Source organism: Polistes canadensis, unplaced genomic scaffold, assembly GCF_001313835.1.
Source record: "Polistes canadensis isolate GaletaPanama2010 unplaced genomic scaffold, ASM131383v1 scaffold_39, whole genome shotgun sequence".
NCBI classification, from domain to species: domain Eukaryota; kingdom Metazoa; phylum Arthropoda; class Insecta; order Hymenoptera; family Vespidae; genus Polistes; species Polistes canadensis.
This window is the reverse complement of record NW_014569586.1, coordinates 975039-994906: the sequence shown is the minus strand read 5'-3', so window position 1 is coordinate 994906 and position 19868 is coordinate 975039. Positions and strand designations below refer to the sequence as shown.

Below are 19868 nucleotides of genomic sequence, written 5' to 3'. Positions count from 1 at the left end.
ATTTATATATCAATTCACAAATGCAATTTCTGTTTCACATTTAGAGAAACCACAATAATTTGTAAACTGACTTAAGAGTTCACCAACTCAATTTCAAATTGTTCCCATTACTCCATTTGCAGAGAAACCGATTTACTTGACTTAATCGTGTCTCTTAGATAGCGTAGTGTGAAACAAATATCAAGATTGTTTCTCTTCTTTGTGAGAAATATTTGCAGGTAATATATTATTTAAATCTGTCTCTGTCTGAAAATATTTCAGCAATTCATCACAAAATAAGTTCTTCCAGTTCTTTTACTAACTCTGCTTCCTTTTTGATCTTTTCTAATTGATTGATTTCTAATTGTTTCCCTGCTGACAACTGTTCTTTCAATTTTGATATTTGATCTAATTTCTAAAATAAAGACGAACAGACATTACAATCGAGATATATATTTATTTTGATTACTTTTATATATTTCTTGCAGATGTATAAATTACTTACGCTCTTAAGTTTCTTTATTTTCTTTTGCTTCTCAGGATCTTCCGTAAGATCTGACTCAGATGCAACAGCATTACTTTGATTTTTTGATGAATTATTTGAGATCTGTCCATTGGTAGTTGGATTACTTGTGTGAGAAAACATCCCACTAGTAGCTGAATTTATGCTCGTTTGTAACTCCAACTCTTTTTTAGCTTTTTTTGCTTCGCGTTTCTTTTTTGCTTTTAAGGCAGCTTTTGATGGATTAGCTATAAATTTGTATTAGTATTATTTATACAAACAATAAGAAAAAAAAAAGAAAATAAAAAAGGACAATATTTAATAATATAACATAATTTTTCACTTACGATCTGAAGTGGGTTTTGAACCAAACTCTTCATCGTCGTGTAACTTAAAAGTTATAGTTTGTCCTCTAGCGGAAGGTGGTCTATATACTTGTTTCGAAGCTGTATAAATATAAAATTTTAAAATAAATAAATAATTAAAATAATATATTAGTAAAAAATATATAATAATAAAAATAATAAAATAATAATAAAATTACCTTGCGGTTGACTTGGCGCGATGCCTTCTACAGCTTTGTAACTAATCGGTTTTTCTTTAAATGTGTCAGAAGGAAATGTTTGCCAAAGAACTTCCCATAATTCTTCTTGTTTATTCCATGGTCGTTCATATAATAATGTTCCACTATAGTGCCATATCTTGAACCTATTATTATTAATAAAATAAATATCAATTTAAATCTACATAAATATATTAGCTCAAATATATTTATTTAATGAATGTAACAATTATATTTAAATATCACTACTCACCCATTTCCCATTCGCAATCTAGGCGTTGTGGTAGCTGTCATAAAATGTTCACCATCTGGTGACCATTCTAGTAGAGTAGTATCAGATGCAGAGATTTCGGCAATAAGTTTTCTATTAACAACATCCCATAATTGAATACAACCAGAAAGGTTACCAAAACCAGCTAAGATCATAAGTGCACTGTAGTTAAGGATAATATAATATAAGTAGAGTTCCTACAAATCAATTCATTTCGATCTATAAAATAGAAATTCTTAAGTAAGAACATTTTAATAAACAGCTTTTTTAAGTAAAAAAAAGGATATTGTTTCCATGGGGATTATAATATATACTATTCCTATGCAGTGCACCAAACTCAAATATTGGTTCACATTTAAGATTAAAGAGTGTAGCTTTAGCAGGCATAAAACCATAAACAACACAGAATTCAGTATTTTTTGGAGACCATTGCACTGAATGAATAGGACCTTCTTTACCTGTATTCAAAATATATTTAATGAGAAATTGTTGCATGCATTAAACTTGTAATAATGATTTATAATACAATAATCTATATAAAACGTGTAAGGAAAATAATATTTCTAATCTAACTTACTGAACATGACCATTGCAGTTTCACTTTTTGTATTAACGTAGTGTAAAGTTTGTTTTCCATAATAGGAAGCTTTATCCATTTCCGTGCTGGTCATTAATAAAGCACTTGTTCCTTTTTGATTCCAATAAATATCTACCCTATCAGCCTAGTAATACAAAATTATGTTTATATAAAACATTTTTACATCGCATAAATACATAATATATAATCTCATAATATTACCTGGAAGAAACTTTTATTAGCCAGAGCTTGCTTTGATTGGAACTTTGGATACTGGAATAGTCTACCGAGCGAGGGTTGACCTGATTTTCCTAAAAAAATTCAATTTATCTAAATGAGTGATTTGGAATATAAACAATTAAAATCTAGATGATTGTAAAAATGAAAAATTCTAAATACAAAAATAATAAATGAATCATAACATGAAAATACTCTTGCTTGCTTGTAATCGTATTATTCGTTTATCAATGAATTTAATTAACTTATGTATTAATGTTACATCAGCATGACATGAATTACCAGGCACATAGCAAAGGATGTGGTACGGAGCATTATTGGGCGCTATACTAAATTTAGCAACTGTGGCTATGTTTATCCTGTGTACAATTTTTTCAAAATTGGCATCTTCATAAAATATGACATCTGCACCCATCAATATTCCACAGATTTTCTCATCGCTTGACCATTGAGGCTCCCTAAGTGGATGCAACACAAATGAAGAAATTGCACGTAAATATGAAATGTGAAATAATGTATCATCCTAAAGCAAAAGTTTTCTTTTTATCGTACGATAGCATACAACAATAGAGAAGAATAATTTAAGCAAAACGTTACTGAGACATACGTATAGGCATTATATCATAAGTTAAAAAAAAATATATTTTGCATATCATACATAAAAATCTGTAATATATTATTACTCGTATAGCACTATGCTAATAAAAAAAAGATCTAAAATTTCGTAGCGATCGCTATTGAAGAAAATATCGTTTAATGAAAATATATACCAAAATTAGAGATGTAATGTATATGTCATGCTTAACAAAAATGTCTTTTTAACACGTTCGTCGCCCATCATGATTTGGTTGAGTTTCTCGCGGAGCCCAAATGTGACTACCGATGCGTTAGAACATAATGTCTGGGTGACGGGACTCCCCGTATTCATATCCGTCACCGATATATGGGTGACGTGGTTAAGAACGTGTTAATACAAACTTTTTTAAAGATTTTTCTTAAATAAAGGTATACGATAATGAAAAAAAAGAAACTAATTGTGCTATTATATGCATATCAAATGTTGGAAGACATTAAAGAATATAAAGTGCTTAATTTAAAAAAAAATGATACGTTACCAATCACTCTGTTTTTTTTGTACAAAACTCTTCACTAATTCATTGCTTTCTGTCTTCCATATGTAAAGATTAGGAGATCCTTGAGGATTATTTAATGTTGCTGAAATTCATTAAGAAACATAGAATATTGTAATTTAATAAGATAAAAAGTAAAAGATATTTTAAATATTATATAAAATACCGGTGTATGGCTCCCACGTCATAAAATATGTCCCCTTACTGGAAAATCGTATAGCACTAACTTTGGGCTTTTTAATTTCTTTGATAACTTTCCATGTGTTACAAAGGACGATTTTAACACAGGTTCCATTGGTCCATGCGAAGTAACGTCCATCTGGACTAAATAACATAACTCTGCATAATTTACTATCATCTTTAGGAAATGTCGTCACCGGTTCATAGGAAGGTGGCCCTTGCCCCAAACTGATACCAGTTGAACCTCGTACTAAAGTTTCAAATACAAATTAACACTTATTTTTCCAAATATTTATTTAATATTTATATACATATATATATATATATATATTAGAAACTATTTACTAATCTTATTAAACTAAATTATTAAATAAAACATTTAAAGTATATATATACAATCGATAGTAAAATAAATGAACGAATTAGGTTAAACTAATAATACAGAAAGAATTTACTTGGAAATAGTAAAAAAAGCAAGGTTATACATATGCAACTCGTATGCAATGCATGTGTAGATAAATTAACATATTTCTAACATTTTTCTTAAATGAGAACAGAAAAGAAATTCTTTCTTAGGTGATACATATATCGTTAAAGATAATAAATAATACAGATAATTATCAGAGAGTAGTTGAGTAAATTAATACCGCATGATGCATTTTGGAAGAATGAATTGCGAGATGTCATGTAATTGAAAATGAAATAGAATAAATAACCCGAGTATATTATGGAAAAATGATCTTTCTTAAATAAGTAATTAAACGTTAATCATTCAAATTCGAAGGAAATATGAATTATTATGAAAACATTAAGAAATTGCTTACCAGCAACGCAGGGGACAGTTAACGCCATTTTACCTCCGTTACCATGTGGTATCATAATATCGAACATCGACACAACTCACGATTGTAAACGATTTGTGTTTGACTTTACAATCGATTTATATCTTTTTTTTTTAAATATATTTATACTAACTAATTAAGAATAATTATTATAGTAAATATATATATATATATATATATATATATATATGTATATATCATTAAATACAATTTTAAAAAATAAATTCAATTAATTATAATAAAATTAAAATACTTATTCTGTAATTCTAAAACATTACGCGCGCACGCGATTAATATTAATTGTAATATATTATATTATTTATATATAACGCTAAGTTCTCAGAAGTCATTTATATATATTATGCTTATCAAATATAGCACTTCGAGGAATCTTTATTATCTTTGATTCTAATATTAATACATTTCTTTTTTCAACACACGATATAATCTATATATTATATTTATTTTTCTTCTTTTTTTATAATTTCAAGCGATAAAATTATATATTACGAAATAGTATAATTATTACTGAATAAAAAAATCGTTTATTTTGATAAATTATCGATAAATCGAAAAACTACACCTCTATCCTTTCTTAATAAATAATATTTTGAAAAATGCATTTTTATCTGTACACTCTCTTTTATTTGAGAATTTATCTAATGCTTATATGTAAGGTGTAGAATATTTGATACATGTAATAACAAGGCCGTATTCATGGATGTGCGAACTGTGCGGTGGCACAGGGCCTCGTGCTATTGGCAGAATGCATGAACATTGAAAAAAGAAATAAATTAATTTTTTTTAAATTATATTATATAAATTATTACTGTAATTATTATAAACAAAATATTATTATGTAGAAATATATATGTGTATATAATTTACGACCAACTATTATTGGTATAGTAAGCGAATTATTTTTATGTATTTTTCATATTAGATTTAATGAAATAATTAACAAGATATTTTTCCATTTAAAATTTTCATAAACATTACTAACTTTCAAGACTTTTCTATATTGCACAGGGCTTTGCAAAATGTAGAAACGATTCTGGTAATACACATATATATCTATATATATTAGTGAATCATTGTGCATCTGTATGAGTATGATTTAGTATATACATATATATTACAGCTGTAAATTGACACCTATCGTCGTACTTAGGGTATGGCAAGTTCATGTTTTAGGTGAGTGTGTCTAAAGCTCTGCGTTTCTTAATTGTTTAATATCGTTCTACATTTGTTTTTCTATACATATATTTAAGTAATCGATACATTGTCAGTTTTAAACTCTTTTCTTACTTTATATTCTTTTCATTGTATTTACCTGCACTTCTTGAGGTTATATTTGTTATATTAGTGGTTGTTAAATTAAAGTAAGTAAATTAACATTGTATTTCTATTATGTTTTATTATTTGCTATTAAATATTTTAATTGTATTATTAAGATAAAAAATAGATTTATCTATACATTGATCAAACTTAAGTATATTAAACAATTTTGTTATATTTTAGTTTAATTTAGTAGGATGTATATTATTGATATTTGTTTATTTGTGTATGTTCATGATTTTGTTTGTCACATGAAAAATGCAAATATTTTATGTTTCCAGTAACGTGGACGAGTATGGCTTTGAACGACCTCAAAATTTTGATTATGAAACATACGAAGAATTTATGTCCGAATATCTTAAAGTTCTTGCAAAACGTGCCAAAAAATGGGCAGAAATCTTTGGCGAAGGGAAATCCTTACAACGATGTATTATGATAAAAAGATATGTTCGCAAAGGTATTCCAGGAGAATATAGAGGCCAGGTAAGAATTTATTACCAATTTATAGAATTTATTTCATGGAAATATTATTAATTTGCAAAAACTTTAATTATTAATTACTATTTTATTTCTATACTAGGTATGGCTTTCTATTAGTGGAGGAGACGAGATGAAACACGCAGCACCAGATCTTTATGAAAAATTATTACAACCTCCACACAACGCAGAAATTGCTTCTGTCATCAAAACTGATCTCCCACGAACATTTCCTGATAATATTTTTTTTAATAATACTGAAAATCAACAACACCAATTGTACAATATTTTGTTGGCATTTGCTCACCAAAATAAAACTGTGGGATATTGTCAAGTAAGTTTTTTACTTGTACGCTTCAATTTAACAAAAATGAAATTATAAATATTTTTAAAAATATTTTCTAATCAATAATATCATGCTTTTCTTTCATTAGGGTCTCAATTACATTGCAGGATTGCTTTTACTAGTAACTAAAAGTGAGGAAACAGCATTTTGGTTATTAAAAGTATTGATAGATAAGATTTTACCTGATTACTACACTCCAACGATGGATGGACTGCTTACTGACATAGATGTACTGGCAGAATTAGTTAGGTAAGATAAACATTAATTATTTAAAGTCATTAAATTCATAGTCATTCTTTCTAAATCCGAATAAGAATCTGTTTCTATGAATTGTATAAAACTAGACTATTGGCCAACACATTGGGATATTCTACATTTATAATCTCACTCTAGAATAAAAATGCCGGACATCTATCAACATGTAACAAATTTAGGATTACCCTGGCCGGTGATTACAACTAAGTGGTTCGTGTGTTTATTCGCAGAAGTTTTACCAATCGAGGTAAAAAAATACAAATTTTAAAAGAATATACCTTTTATTTTAATAATACTCACTTAATCATTTGAAATGTGCAGACAACATTGCGTATATGGGATTGTCTATTTTATGAAGGTACGAAAATAATATTTCGTGTCGCATTGACCCTCATTAAACGAAACAAAGATAATTTATTAGCTTGTCAAGATTTTACTTTACTGGCTGAATGTTTTAAAGAAATTACGAAAGATAGTATTGTTTTACAATGTCATGATTTCATGCAGGTAAGATATTTATTTTTGTAAATACTTATGTCAAAATAATTATACGAGTGTATATATTAATTTGAATATTTATTTCTAAATTTTTCTTAGAGTATTTTTAAAGTACCTGGATCACTGCCTGGTAGCACAATTATCAAATTACGAACAAAAGTTACACAACAACGAATTGAACAAAAAGATAATAAGTTAAGACGATAGTATCTAGAAAAGGATACCCAATATCCACCGAAATAATCTAGTCCTTTAATTCATGTTTCAAAATTGATATGATAAAAGTAAACTTATATTATTATTATTATTATATAAGCACTTAGTAATGTTGTAAATATAAATTTATAATTAGAATATTATAAGATTGCATTGTAATATATAGTTGAATTAATTGACTTATTTTGGACCGAAGATCTAAACGACTTTATTGTAAAAGAATTATGATAATAACAAGAACGTATGATGTATGCAATACAAGTAATCATACAACAAATGGTCTACGAGATTTTATAGTTCCTTTCACATTTTAAATATCAATTAAATGTTATTTAGTTAAATAATACATAGTTCTTTCAAATTTGATTTTTTATATTATCGTTTACTTTACATCTGTAATTAGACATAAATTTATTCTAAGAATTATTAATTCTATTATATACTTTATCTTAAATGTATATATTTAATTGTAATGTAACCTCGCTATGAATGTACAATATGAAGAATTTATTTAATAGATATTAAATTATTTGTAATACATAGTTTATATTTCTACAAGTATATACACACGCTGAAATTTTTTCTTTTTTTTTTTTTAAAGAAAATTTGCTAATTTAATATATAAAATTATTTCTCTAGTAAATCTTTAGCTTCGTTGATCTTTGCCGCGATATAAGGAGAACCACCACGATCAGGATGATTAACGGACATTACTTTTTTAAAATGTTCCTTAATTTTTGCTTTGTTTGCACTCGGTGGAATTCCTAATATCAAACTAGCTTCTCGTTTGGTCATTTTAGACTCAAAACCGCCTTTATAATATCTGCTGTTTGCTAACGACTGGCACAAAAATAAAAAATACAATGTAACAACAAATTAAGTAAAATTCATTCTTATATGATATGAGTAAAAAAAATAAATAAGTACTTGAGAATTCAATTTAGGCATATTTTTTAAAGTTTCCGTCATAGTTTGTGATAAAGCTGGCATCTTTCTAAGCACATAACGTCCAGCATAACCTATAGCGGCTATGCTTAAACCTGCTACTATCATCGAAGTAGCCTGAAATAATATATGAAATATCAATATAAACAAAATTTAAGACAAAGTAAATTGTAAATATACAGGATATTTTAATCTACATTTTTTACTTAGTTTTTCATGTGAAATCATTCCCTGCTTGATTGTATCACGAGTTACAGTTATATTTAATCAATAAATTATTTAAGCACAATTAACTTTAATATGAATTTTAGTTATAAATTATCTGATATCTATTGACAATATAACTTCTAATTAATTATTTTAAAAAATTACTATTATTATTATATTATTATTAAGAAGTATTTATTTCATTAATTATTTCTTCACTATTACATTATATGAAATCATTACACAATGTTGCAACAGATAAATTTCACTTAAAACTATAAATACAATGCAAAAATCTAACCTATACATCAGAATCAATTTTCTGAAATTCTTATAGAAAATAATAATAAACGATTTTTCCATGTACGTAAGTATTTAAATAATTTAAAAATTCAAATTTTTAAATAGGAAACGTTAAATTTCGAAAAAATATAATATAAAATACGTCATTAATACCTTTCTATTTCTTAACATCATGTGATCGTCAAATTTAAATTTTATTTAATAACTTTAGGAATGCATATTATAAATTGATAATCGAATAAATAAATAATAATGCAAATGTTAATTGTGTTTTTAACTAAACTTTTTTTATTATTCTTACCATTTTACTAAAGATTTAGAAACAAGGTGAAACTTGTCACAGACCAAGTTTCGTTCATTTGTAATTTGCGGTCGAACTAATCTAGCCACCTGGATGAATTTCACTGAAACTAACTTATCTCAGTTAATAGTAATTATTACCATTAACAGAGGGAAGCACCTGTTAAATAATCGATTACTGTTTATTTATAAGAAAGTCGATAGTTCGATCTCTATTTGAAAATATTAATTCGTAAACAATTGGTCGAATGAAAAAATTCATGAGAATTGTTAATAAAAAAAAATAATAATAATTTTTATATCAGTAAATATATATTTAGCTAGAATAGTTAGCAAATACTTAAATATTTGGCATAATTATAAATAATTAATATATACATTTTTTTTAATATATGTATATTCAACAATTGCAATTGTAATATTTAAAAAAAAATGAAAGAAATAAATAAAAAGTTTAAATAATCTTTTAAATAAAATTATAATTGAATATTTATTTCAGTTTCGATAAAAGTCAATTTGTTATTTTTTTCGACGGTAATAAATTTAATATCAGTATGACAAATATGAGAAGGTTAAACATTATAATGGTTGAACTGACTTTTTCTTTTTTACCTCTATCTTGTTTAATTTAAATTGTACGCGATTTAATATAATTGTAAATAAAGTAATAAATTCATATTTAATAATTTTCCTTTTTCATTTTCTTGGCACATAGCTATTATTCTAACGAATCCTATATTTTCTATAATAATAATAATAATAATAATAAAAGAAGAATATCGATATTTACACGACTTACGTAAAGATAATAAAAAAGCTATGGAAAAATATTACATAATCGTACGTATCGCCAAGAAAAATATAAAAATCGTCTCGAATAGACACACAAGAAAAATATAAAGCGAGAGAAAATTGCATTTTTATTTCTAAACACATACAATTCCATTTAACATTGATAATATGAAACTTTTATGATTTACGTTATCAAAATTTACTTTTTCATTTCACAAAACGATTAAAATTGTATATATGTAAAAAAAATAAAAATTTACTGAGATTTACTAGATTATTATTTTGTTTATTTAATTAAAATTTTAACGTGTACTCTCTGTTTCATTTAAAATTCTATTAGAATAATATCTTATCGAATTAATATAGATGCGGTTTCAAGAAATGAACAAAACGAAAAGAATATTTTTTTCATGTCAAATCGAAAAACGTAAACTATAATTAATCGTTCAATCTCCAACGATCAAGGTTAAACGATGAAATATAATAATTTATCTTCGAAAGATTTTAATGAGTGAAAGGAAGGAAATATGACATTTAAATCTATAAAATTATCGAATCTCAGCTTCTACTTTTGAGAATGATGATTCTTCGTGATTTTCACCATGAAACGAAGATGTTTAGCCATGACGATAAAAGGGAAAAAGAGGGAGGAGAGGAGTAACGGAAAGAGGAAAGTGATAGAAAGAGAAAGAGAAAGAGAAAGAGAATTGCGTAACTATAACAGAGTTGGAGATCTAAATTTTAACTCGCATTTTGTCGCAAGAGCAGCTGCTAGTTGGAGTCTTCCCTTTTAAAAGTTTGTCTTTACGTATATATATATATATATAATACATAAGCAGAGTCACTGTGGCAAAGAACGCAGATGGAGAACATGGTATATTCGGATGAAAAAATAAAGAATAAGAAGAAAAGGCACCAAGGTGCAAAGAGAAGTCTCCTGGGTGGACGATCAAATATATTTATAGTCACTAGCAACTTTGCTCTTTTACAAATATATGTGTGTGTATATAACTACTTCTATATATATTTATCTACGTATTGTATGTATGTATATATAATGTATGTATGTAATGTTTATACGTTCCGTATTTATGTAAATAAGTACATTTTGTATGTATGTATTTATGTAAATAAATTTTGATGTGTATTAATATGTGAATGTATGTATAAAACTAATATTCACAAGTTTTTTCGGAGAGTCGAATCATTGGCTTATTTATTTCTGCCACATAGACGATGAGGCAACGTAATTATAGACAAAATATATTTTATTATTTTAAAATCTCCCAACGCGTTTTCACACACATATTCTGCAAAAATCGTATAAATGAATTGTTTGTCTAGTATTACGCGAAGGACTTTAGAGATGTTAATCAACCTTAAAATTTCGTAGATTAAATTAAAATAAAAAAATGTATTAAAATCATTTTTAATATTCCTGACACGTTTCTCTTTTTGATATTAATATTAATTTGTCATTTCATTTCATCATTCGTCATTCATCATCATTTATTTATATTATCACATTCATTTTATCATTTATTCGTGTTATCATCTTCATGTTCATAATGATAATTATTAAAAATTTTTAACAATGGTGATAATCATAATTATCATTAGTTTGCAATTTTCTTTTTTTTTTATCTAGTAAATTGTAGATTTTGGAGAGAAATACGACGATTATCCTTTGACAAGATAATTTCTTCAAATATTTTTATTAACTATCGTGCTATCGCTTATCATGAATATTTACTCTGCGATATTACTCTATAAATCCGTCCATGTGTTTTCAGTAAATAACGTTGCGAAAAATATAATAAAATAATTTCTCGTCAATATAAAATTTATGAAATAAATATAAAATATATTTATTATTAAATGAGATCATTCTATTAATAATTTAATTGTTGTTCAAATTTATGTATGTACGTAAATATCGTTCTAAAATTATTATAAATAATTATTTATCAAATCAAAATGTTTAATAATTTATAATAATTAACCGAACAATGACATATAAAGTAATAATACATTTTCAATCAAATCCTAATTAAATTGAAAATAAAAACTATCTCGAAGATAAGAAATTGTACACATTTCGTAAAAAAACGAAGGAAATTTATCTTCATTAAAAGATAAATTATTTTACATGTAATTATAAATAATTTAATATATGAAAATAAAAAAAAATCGATGAAAACGATGTATATTTATATTTTAAATTTAAAATCAAATTCAAAGCAATCCTTTTTTTTATTTCCAAGAACAGGGATGAGTAGTCCAGCTATAGACGTTCTTGATTCTCTTGTATGTCTAGTGCTGTCCTCTACGATCTAGTTTTCTACTTTATATCTGATATCGAAAAGAAGCAACAAAGTAACAAATCTTATAGTATAAATAATAACTATTAGTAAAACGAATCGTTTTGTTACAATATGAATTCAATATTTCAATAATATCCTATGCTAATTTTGTTAAACGGATGGAAAATGCTATTAAACAATATCAAGTGCTCAATTAACGCAACAAATACGGGGCTTTGTAATAGTTAATTCTCTAATTAACCAGACTTAAAAAGTAAAACTGAATAAAATGAGGAACAAAAATTATTATTATTATTATTATAATTGTTTCTGTGTTTCATATTTAAATTTTATTTGATGTTGTATTTGAATTGATCAATTCATATCGTTAATCTTCATAAAACGTTATTCAAAATGACTATTTCAATTAGTTTAATCTAGCTTAATTCGGGTTATTCAAGTAAAGATGAACAAAACAATCATTATTATCATTATTATTATTTTTTGATATCGTATTTTAATTGGTCAAATTGGCGTTGCGTGTCAATGAAGCACGATACAATTAATAATGAATTTACGTTTGACCCATTTACTTGATGTAACGAGTATTTACTGAACGTTCAAACGTGGTTCCAACATAAATCAATATCTATCGATAGAGGAATCGATACAAACACAACTCGGAAGTGGAAAATCGATTCCTCGTTCAAATGAAAGTATGATTAATTCAAAGTGAAATAAGAATATGTAAGAAGAAATTATTCAAAGATCTGAAATGAAAATACACATAAATATAGACACGTAGAAAAGAATTAAGTTTAAAAGAAATTAATCGAATAGATTTATAGTATATCTATAGGTAAGTCAAAGTACTTCGAAAAAAATGAAATTAATTGTAAGATAAATATATAATCCAAAATTAACCCGTTGATATATATGACAAACTCTCGTCGAAAAGTATCAAATATACGTGCAATCGATAACACGGTGCTTCTTTCAAGCGCTTCCCTTTAACTTTTTCAATGCCGACTTCTTATTCGAGAACAATGGATGATGCATGCAAAAAAAAATATCGTAAAAAGCTTCGAACGGTATATATAAGTAAGTATGCGTACATGTATATATGTGTATACATATATGCATTTATAAGGAATATGTGTTCTCCAGTTGCGTGGAACTAAATTATGAAAAAATAGACACTTTAAAAACAGAAAAAATACAAATCAATCGAATCGAATGAAATGAAATGAAACGAAATTGGTACGAGATATGTTTACTACTATTACTACACTACTATTGCTACTATTACTACGTGCATAGACTTTCACGCGGCACAATCAGCTGGTAGCAAGTTAGCGTGACCCTTCCCTTTTATACCATCTTCGGCATACTCGTGTTATCGTGTTTTAAAAGTTTGTTCTAACTTGATCACCGTCTAACATCTAAGCCACGCAACCATCGCAATATATACATGGTGCATTTATAACCTCGCTCACCGAGCGATTAAATTTCGTAACCGACTCGTTTAGTGAGTTTCTCGACGACACTGCAACAACTCTCCTTCTCTCTCTTTCTCTCTTTCCTTCCTTCCCTCTCCCTCTTTTTTCTTCCTCTTCTATCTCTCTCTCATTCTTCTTCTCCCTCTCTCACCATTTACTACCAACCCACAAGGAACAGAACATGTAATATTCATACTTACATTTTTCATGAATGTTACACGCTCACGTTTATATATTTTTTATCATACGTTTATTTTACCTTTTTTTTTTTTTTTTTTATTAATTCCATAAAACAGAACTTTTATCAATTATCTGTTTATTTTACAACATATACGTATAGTACATGACATATATATATTAGGCATATGTTATACCTATGTGTAATTTTTAAAAACTTTTTGTTAACTACGAGAAAATTATATTCAAAATTTTCAAAGCGTAATTTGTTAATTATTTTAAAAATATACCGGTAATATATATTTATATATATATACATATACATACATACATACATTTATTTGTTTAAGGTCGCATCATTTAATGAAACGAATCAATTGAATGAAAAAGAATTTGATTAGCAATTTGATTAATTGATTGCAAATTTTGCGAAGCTCACTCGAGAAAACGACTGACTTTTTATGTAAATCGTTAATCCTTGAAATCTAAATTTATTGTATTACGTTATTTCATCATTTCCATAAATCGATTTTAATCTGTTTGGGCTTGCTTTGAACTATACAATCTCTCGTGTTTCACGTATATGTGTACGTGTGTGTTCCGTTCGTTCGTACATTAAAACTCTTGTGTAGTTTGCAATCGTACTCCCACTCTCTGCTATAATCGTCTATTGAAAAGAAAAATATACATTAGGTCGGACATTATTTGATATTCTGTTATAACTCGTGAAAATATACTTTTTTATTTATGGGCTAAGATACATACCACTAGATCCTTTCAATATTTTATCTTAACAGTTTCCCGCACGTGTTTTTCATTCGAACATATGCATATTCCAACTAATGAGCTGACGATTAACCTTTGTATATATTTATTAAACGTGAATATGTATATGTGTGCGCATGCGATTATACATATGCATAACATATACATATATACATTTACATGAAACGATATATGGTTACATTACCATACATATATACATATATATATATACGCAATTATAAAAACAATAATACATTGTCGATTAGACAATTGTCATAAATAATTCATAATAGAGAATCTACAAGCTTGGTATTTCTTAAAGTGTTCAAACAGAGACGTATATATTCACCTGGCAAAGAAATATTAATCGATTATTATTTATATATAATATTCGATATCTAAATTCGATTGTACTTGAGAAGAGGAAAGAGTGTTTGTTCCCTGGTATCTACTATAAAAAATTGGTTGTTTATTTTTAATTACATTTGATTAATCTACGATCATTTTTAGAATATTTAAGTGAAAGAATTTTATCGAATACTGGATAATTATCAAAGTTACAAATTTCTTATCATTATGAAATCCGTATCTCAAAACTATGATTTTTTTTATCTAATTGACAAAATATCTCGAAAAATGACTGCATCTGATCGAAATAAATACTCTGTAGCTCGTGCCGAAACGGTTTTTCTGATTTTCTACTATGAATTGATTCATTTTTTGACGTGTGCTAATGAAAGTTAAGAAAAAAGCAAAAAATCATGAAAATAGATTTATTTTCCTTCTTACAAGTCGTAGAAAATTAGATCAGCAAGGCTTCTCGATAAAAAGTAGAATACTTTATCAACGTATATCTAACGAAACTATCGATCGTTTATTTCTTTTTTACAAATTCTTGAACGATGTAAATAAATTCCATAAATATGTATAGACTCGTTGATATAATTAATTATATAATGTTCATGATAAAGCTCTTGTTATATGCATAAAAATAAGCCATAAAGTTTCGTATCCTTGGAATAATAATAAAAATAATAATTACATACAAATCGATTACTGTTCATTTTCTTTTCAAAAAATGATTCATGAATATAATATTAGACAATATAGCACATGCGATGATCTAGTTATTGATGATATTTATGAAAAAGATTTTTGTATTGCACGATTGCATATAAAATTTTATTAGCTTGAAATAGTAACTACGTATAAATCAGTTATTTCTCATGTTTTTTTTTTAGTAAAATGATTCATCCGTACTTGCATCGAATCGTAATCGAATTTACTGAAATAACAATAATAATGATGATTAAAATAAATGTTACAACGATCGAGAGAAAAACTCATTTACAATTGATTTGATAATGATCCCTATTTATTCGACAATCATTCTTATGCACGTGTTTAACATAATAAAATTATAAAATAAATTTTCTTCTTTGCGAAATATTTTAGTAAGAAGGATAGAAACCGGATAAATGTGTTTTGAATGCTTTTATCCGTGATGATATATATTCTTTAGTAGAATATAAATATCAATGAATTATTATGATGCTTGACATATTCTATGCTTGGCGCATAGTCTCTTATTTAAAACTACGAGTATTGCGGAATTATACTCAATGCTTCTTTCATTAATTAGATTAAAAACAAGGATCATCTTTATTAGTAAGATTTAATCATCTTAAGTGTAAACATTACAAAGATTAAAGCTTCCAACGCGTATAAAATTTCATTTAATTGATATTATTCTGTATACACGCGATTATTAAAATATACGAAGAATACTAATTAAAATTTTATGTACTAATATTTACATACAAATAACAAAATAAACAGATACAAATTATATAGTTTCCCTTTATTAATTCATTTATACTTCAATTATAATGCTTCTAAAATTGATCTAATAAATTTACGTTAAAAATCAAATAAATTATGTACAAATATAATTGATATATATATGTATATATTAATATAGTTTCAATTAATGATAATTTTTTTCTTTCGAAATATGTCTTACAAGTTTCGCGCACGCGCGAATTTAAAAAATGTTCTCTGCTGTTTTGTCACTGATGTGAGTATAAAATTCAACAAACTTTTTTTTTGTTGCTTTTGCTTTCGTACGATATTATGGATCTCTCATGTGCTTTTCTTTAAAAACAATAACAAATAATTGCATTTGTAGTCCTTGTAGAGTCGGCTGGAACAATGTCGTGCAAATATCGATCGTGTTGGTTGAATTCACATGCGAAATGCTCTTTAAAATACACAAATAGTTGACATTTGCATATATATATCTAAAATATTTTATGTTAGCTAATTTTGGCAAACATTTCAAAGAGACAAAGCAAGGTTGACTTCAAATTATGCAAATAACATGTATATATGTATATATATAATATACCTTGAACGATTTATTAATCAGAAAGTTTCGCACTCCACCTAAAAGAAAATTGTTAGAATAAAACAACCTAAATGTATGAAATTCTAATTCCTATCGAAAGTTAACCTACATAGATCAAATATAAATTCGAAGGGGTATGAAATTAAACATATATAGTATAAACGAGAAATGTACAAACATAGCAAGACATGTTTCTCAAGGAACGTAGAAGAAGGAAGATCGTACAATAGAGAGAGAGAGACAGAGAGAGAGAGAGAGAGAGAGAGAAAGAGAGAGAGAGAGAGAAAAAAACACATAGAGAAATGTGCGGACGTAGAGAGAGGTATATAGAGAGAAGGGTGAAGAGGGATAAAGGAGAGAGGGAAAAAGAAAGAGGAGGGAGAACATGATAGAATACAAGTAGAAACGTTTGATAGTGGGGAGAAAAAGCGCCCTCTTTTAGCAAGCATCGAAGCGTTAGCACGTCGCCCTTGCTATCGCACAGAATCACGGATAAATCAAACATGGCGATTCAGTCGATGTTTACGGTCAAATCGTACGAAACGTAGTTGTGATAACAGGAAGACTGCTGTGCATAAGATAGTGCTTTTAACGGTGATGAGTACTTGTGCCACCGTAAATCGACCGATTTTGGTTAATATAACGAATATGGAGGACCAGAATTTGGAAAAAGCGACGGACGCTATACAAGAGATCGGAGTACACGACGCGAAGGGCGTTAAAGAGGTTTCGACGCCTGCGACGTCATCACTTCTGTCTTCAAGGCAAGTGTCGCGATCTATCGGCGAAAATGCTGATAGTAAGCCCCGTTACAACGTTAAAAACGTGAGTATTGACTAATATATGATATAAAAATTCATCTATTTTTCTTCTTTTGTAATAAAAATAATGATATATATTATATTTAATATGATTATCCTTGTTCTTCTACAAATCTCGTTTAAAATATCATTATTTCCATAAGATTGAATATTTTGAAAAATAGATCGATTAATTATCGAATTTTTTAAATCGATTATTCAAATTTTGAATTACCATGTAAAATTATAATTTATTATTTATTTGTTTGTTGGTTAAATATTACGATGTAATTATGTATATGTGTGAAATTAGGGAAAATTTTCAGTGAAAAATTTAACTAAATTTATATATAATTAAGTAAGGATGAATTTGTAAAATTATTTGTATAGTATTATAATTTGATATATCACGCTAAATAAATTTCTCCGAAATAATATTTTATAGATACATAGAAAAGAAATTTGCATAATACGTTATATTTAGAATATGTATAGAAGATTAATCTGCTTAATTTCAGTGGCCTAAATCTTTGCTTCGAAAATCTGGTAAATTTGAAAGTGGCAGTGGTAGCGGAGAGCAAGATGTTGGAATGCAAGAGGATGGCTTAGATGTAGTTACGAAGAAAAAGAAGACTCGTAGAGGGAAATCTAAGCATAAAAAATTAAAACCATATTTAAAACAGCTAGCATGTTTTCAACGAAAACCATGTTGTAGATCCATGGGAAAAGTTTTAAAAATTAGTAGACAGATCCGAGCACCTTATAATACAACGCAATTTCTTATGAACGATCATAGCGATTTGCCTGATATTGATCAAAAATTATCCATAGCCACATCTACAGATTTTGGAGTTACTACTTTTCAGAAACCTCCACCACCTCGTACTAGAGATTCCAGCTTTAGCGTTGATTCTGACGAAGATTACTTTTTTTCTTCTCCAGAGGATGAAGAAGAATTTTTATCTAAAAATTTCTCTAGCGCATACGAAGACCTTCATGCGGAAAGACTGAGCACTTTGAGTAAATCAGAATTACTAGAAGAGTATTTACAATTAGAGGCCAAAGTAGACTTACTTACGAAAAGATTACGTGGGAAAAATATCAATCAGACGGAAGAAAAAGATAATATAGACGATAAGAATAATGGAGCGAATATTATAGAATTGGATATAGCAAAAAAATTAAACATTTTTCAGCAACGAATAGATGACTTAGTAAAACAAAATGAAGAACTAAAAAAAGATAATGAAGCATTAAGAGCACAAAGGAATGATAGCTCTGCATCTAGCATAGACAGTGAAAGCGATAGTGATAGTACAAGTATTGGAAATCGTAGTATATGCAGTTCTTTCAAGAATCCAGATTCTTCTCCAGAACGTGTACCGTGCAGTTGTAGAAATATCAGTGATAAAAATAGTAGCTCCGGGTGTATTTTTGACAGTAAGAGTGACTGTTCTGATATTATTCGTTGTAAAACTCCATTGTCTCCAATTGTTCTTACAAAAAGACATGTAATTATTAATGAAATGGATGGCCTACCGATATAAATTTTGTTTGTTGCTGAGACAGTCTACATAATAATAATTCTGTGCATCTATATTGACTGACAAGTTATCTTTCTTCTAATGCTGATCATTATAAATTTTAGACTTTTATCTAACTCACATTTTGAATCTATAAATTACCTTCCTTTTATTCTTTAAGACTGCCTCATGTATACAATATATATGTGTATAATAATATGTAAAATACATAAGTAATTATCATTATAAAAACAGTTCAGTTTTGCTATCTGTTTGCATCGGGTTATGTTATTTATATAGTTATGTTATAGACTTTATTATTCTATCAAAAATGTATATTTTTAATTATCATTATTTTACAATTATTTTAATAATTCTTCATTTACCATCATATTATGAAACATTCGAAAATTCAATTATATTTTATCATCTTGTGT

At 27.1% G+C, this 19868-nt stretch overlaps 4 protein-coding genes and 1 long non-coding RNA gene across 9 annotated transcripts; 2 read left to right on the top strand and 3 right to left on the bottom strand.

The window, feature by feature from the left end:
* Nucleotides 1-9: 9 nt before the first annotated feature.
* LOC106784736 (eukaryotic translation initiation factor 2A) lies at nucleotides 10-4327 on the bottom strand. Its single transcript, XM_014744587.1, has 12 exons — nucleotides 4263-4327; nucleotides 3425-3688; nucleotides 3244-3343; nucleotides 2411-2586; nucleotides 2114-2202; nucleotides 1892-2036; nucleotides 1602-1772; nucleotides 1297-1471; nucleotides 1026-1189; nucleotides 829-927; nucleotides 485-729; nucleotides 10-394 (listed from the first exon to the last, which is right to left on the bottom strand). The coding sequence occupies exons 1-12, from the start codon at nucleotides 4315-4317 to the stop codon at nucleotides 269-271; spliced, it is 1809 nt and encodes a 602-aa protein (XP_014600073.1). The 5' UTR covers nucleotides 4318-4327; the 3' UTR covers nucleotides 10-268.
* A 1048-nt stretch (nucleotides 4328-5375) lies between these two features.
* Nucleotides 5376-7687, top strand: LOC106784733 (growth hormone-regulated TBC protein 1-A). 2 transcript variants are annotated; one of them, XM_014744581.1, is made up of 7 exons: nucleotides 5376-5474; nucleotides 5900-6101; nucleotides 6199-6429; nucleotides 6530-6690; nucleotides 6835-6943; nucleotides 7018-7203; nucleotides 7294-7687. In XM_014744581.1, the coding sequence occupies exons 1-7, from the start codon at nucleotides 5455-5457 to the stop codon at nucleotides 7399-7401; spliced, it is 1017 nt and encodes a 338-aa protein (XP_014600067.1). In that variant the 5' UTR covers nucleotides 5376-5454; the 3' UTR covers nucleotides 7402-7687. The 2 variants fall into 2 exon arrangements, with proteins under 2 accessions (XP_014600067.1, XP_014600068.1); XM_014744582.1 differs by having other exon boundaries at nucleotides 5434-5662.
* Nucleotides 7688-7768: 81 nt separating this feature from the next.
* Nucleotides 7769-9296, bottom strand: LOC106784734 (mitochondrial import inner membrane translocase subunit TIM14). 4 transcript variants are annotated; one of them, XM_014744583.1, is made up of 3 exons: nucleotides 9019-9054; nucleotides 8338-8472; nucleotides 7769-8250 (listed from the first exon to the last, which is right to left on the bottom strand). In XM_014744583.1, exons 1-3 carry the CDS (start codon nucleotides 9037-9039, stop codon nucleotides 8038-8040), a joined length of 369 nt encoding a protein of 122 aa, XP_014600069.1. In that variant the 5' UTR covers nucleotides 9040-9054; the 3' UTR covers nucleotides 7769-8037. The 4 variants fall into 4 exon arrangements, with proteins under 4 accessions (XP_014600069.1, XP_014600072.1, XP_014600071.1 ...); XM_014744586.1 differs by lacking the exon at nucleotides 9019-9054 and adding an exon at nucleotides 8562-8697; XM_014744585.1 differs by lacking the exon at nucleotides 9019-9054 and adding an exon at nucleotides 8553-8696.
* Nucleotides 9297-16694: 7398 nt separating this feature from the next.
* Nucleotides 16695-17372, bottom strand: LOC106784720. The gene is made up of 3 exons (XR_001381444.1): nucleotides 17218-17372; nucleotides 17109-17146; nucleotides 16695-17001 (listed from the first exon to the last, which is right to left on the bottom strand). It is a non-coding gene; the product is annotated as an uncharacterized LOC106784720 (long non-coding RNA).
* Nucleotides 17373-17478: 106 nt separating this feature from the next.
* Nucleotides 17479-19713, top strand: LOC106784717 (protein HEXIM1-like). Its single transcript, XM_014744549.1, has 2 exons — nucleotides 17479-17933; nucleotides 18427-19713. Exons 1-2 carry the CDS (start codon nucleotides 17706-17708, stop codon nucleotides 19453-19455), a joined length of 1257 nt encoding a protein of 418 aa, XP_014600035.1. The 5' UTR covers nucleotides 17479-17705; the 3' UTR covers nucleotides 19456-19713.
* The last annotated feature ends 155 nt before the right edge of the window (nucleotides 19714-19868 follow it).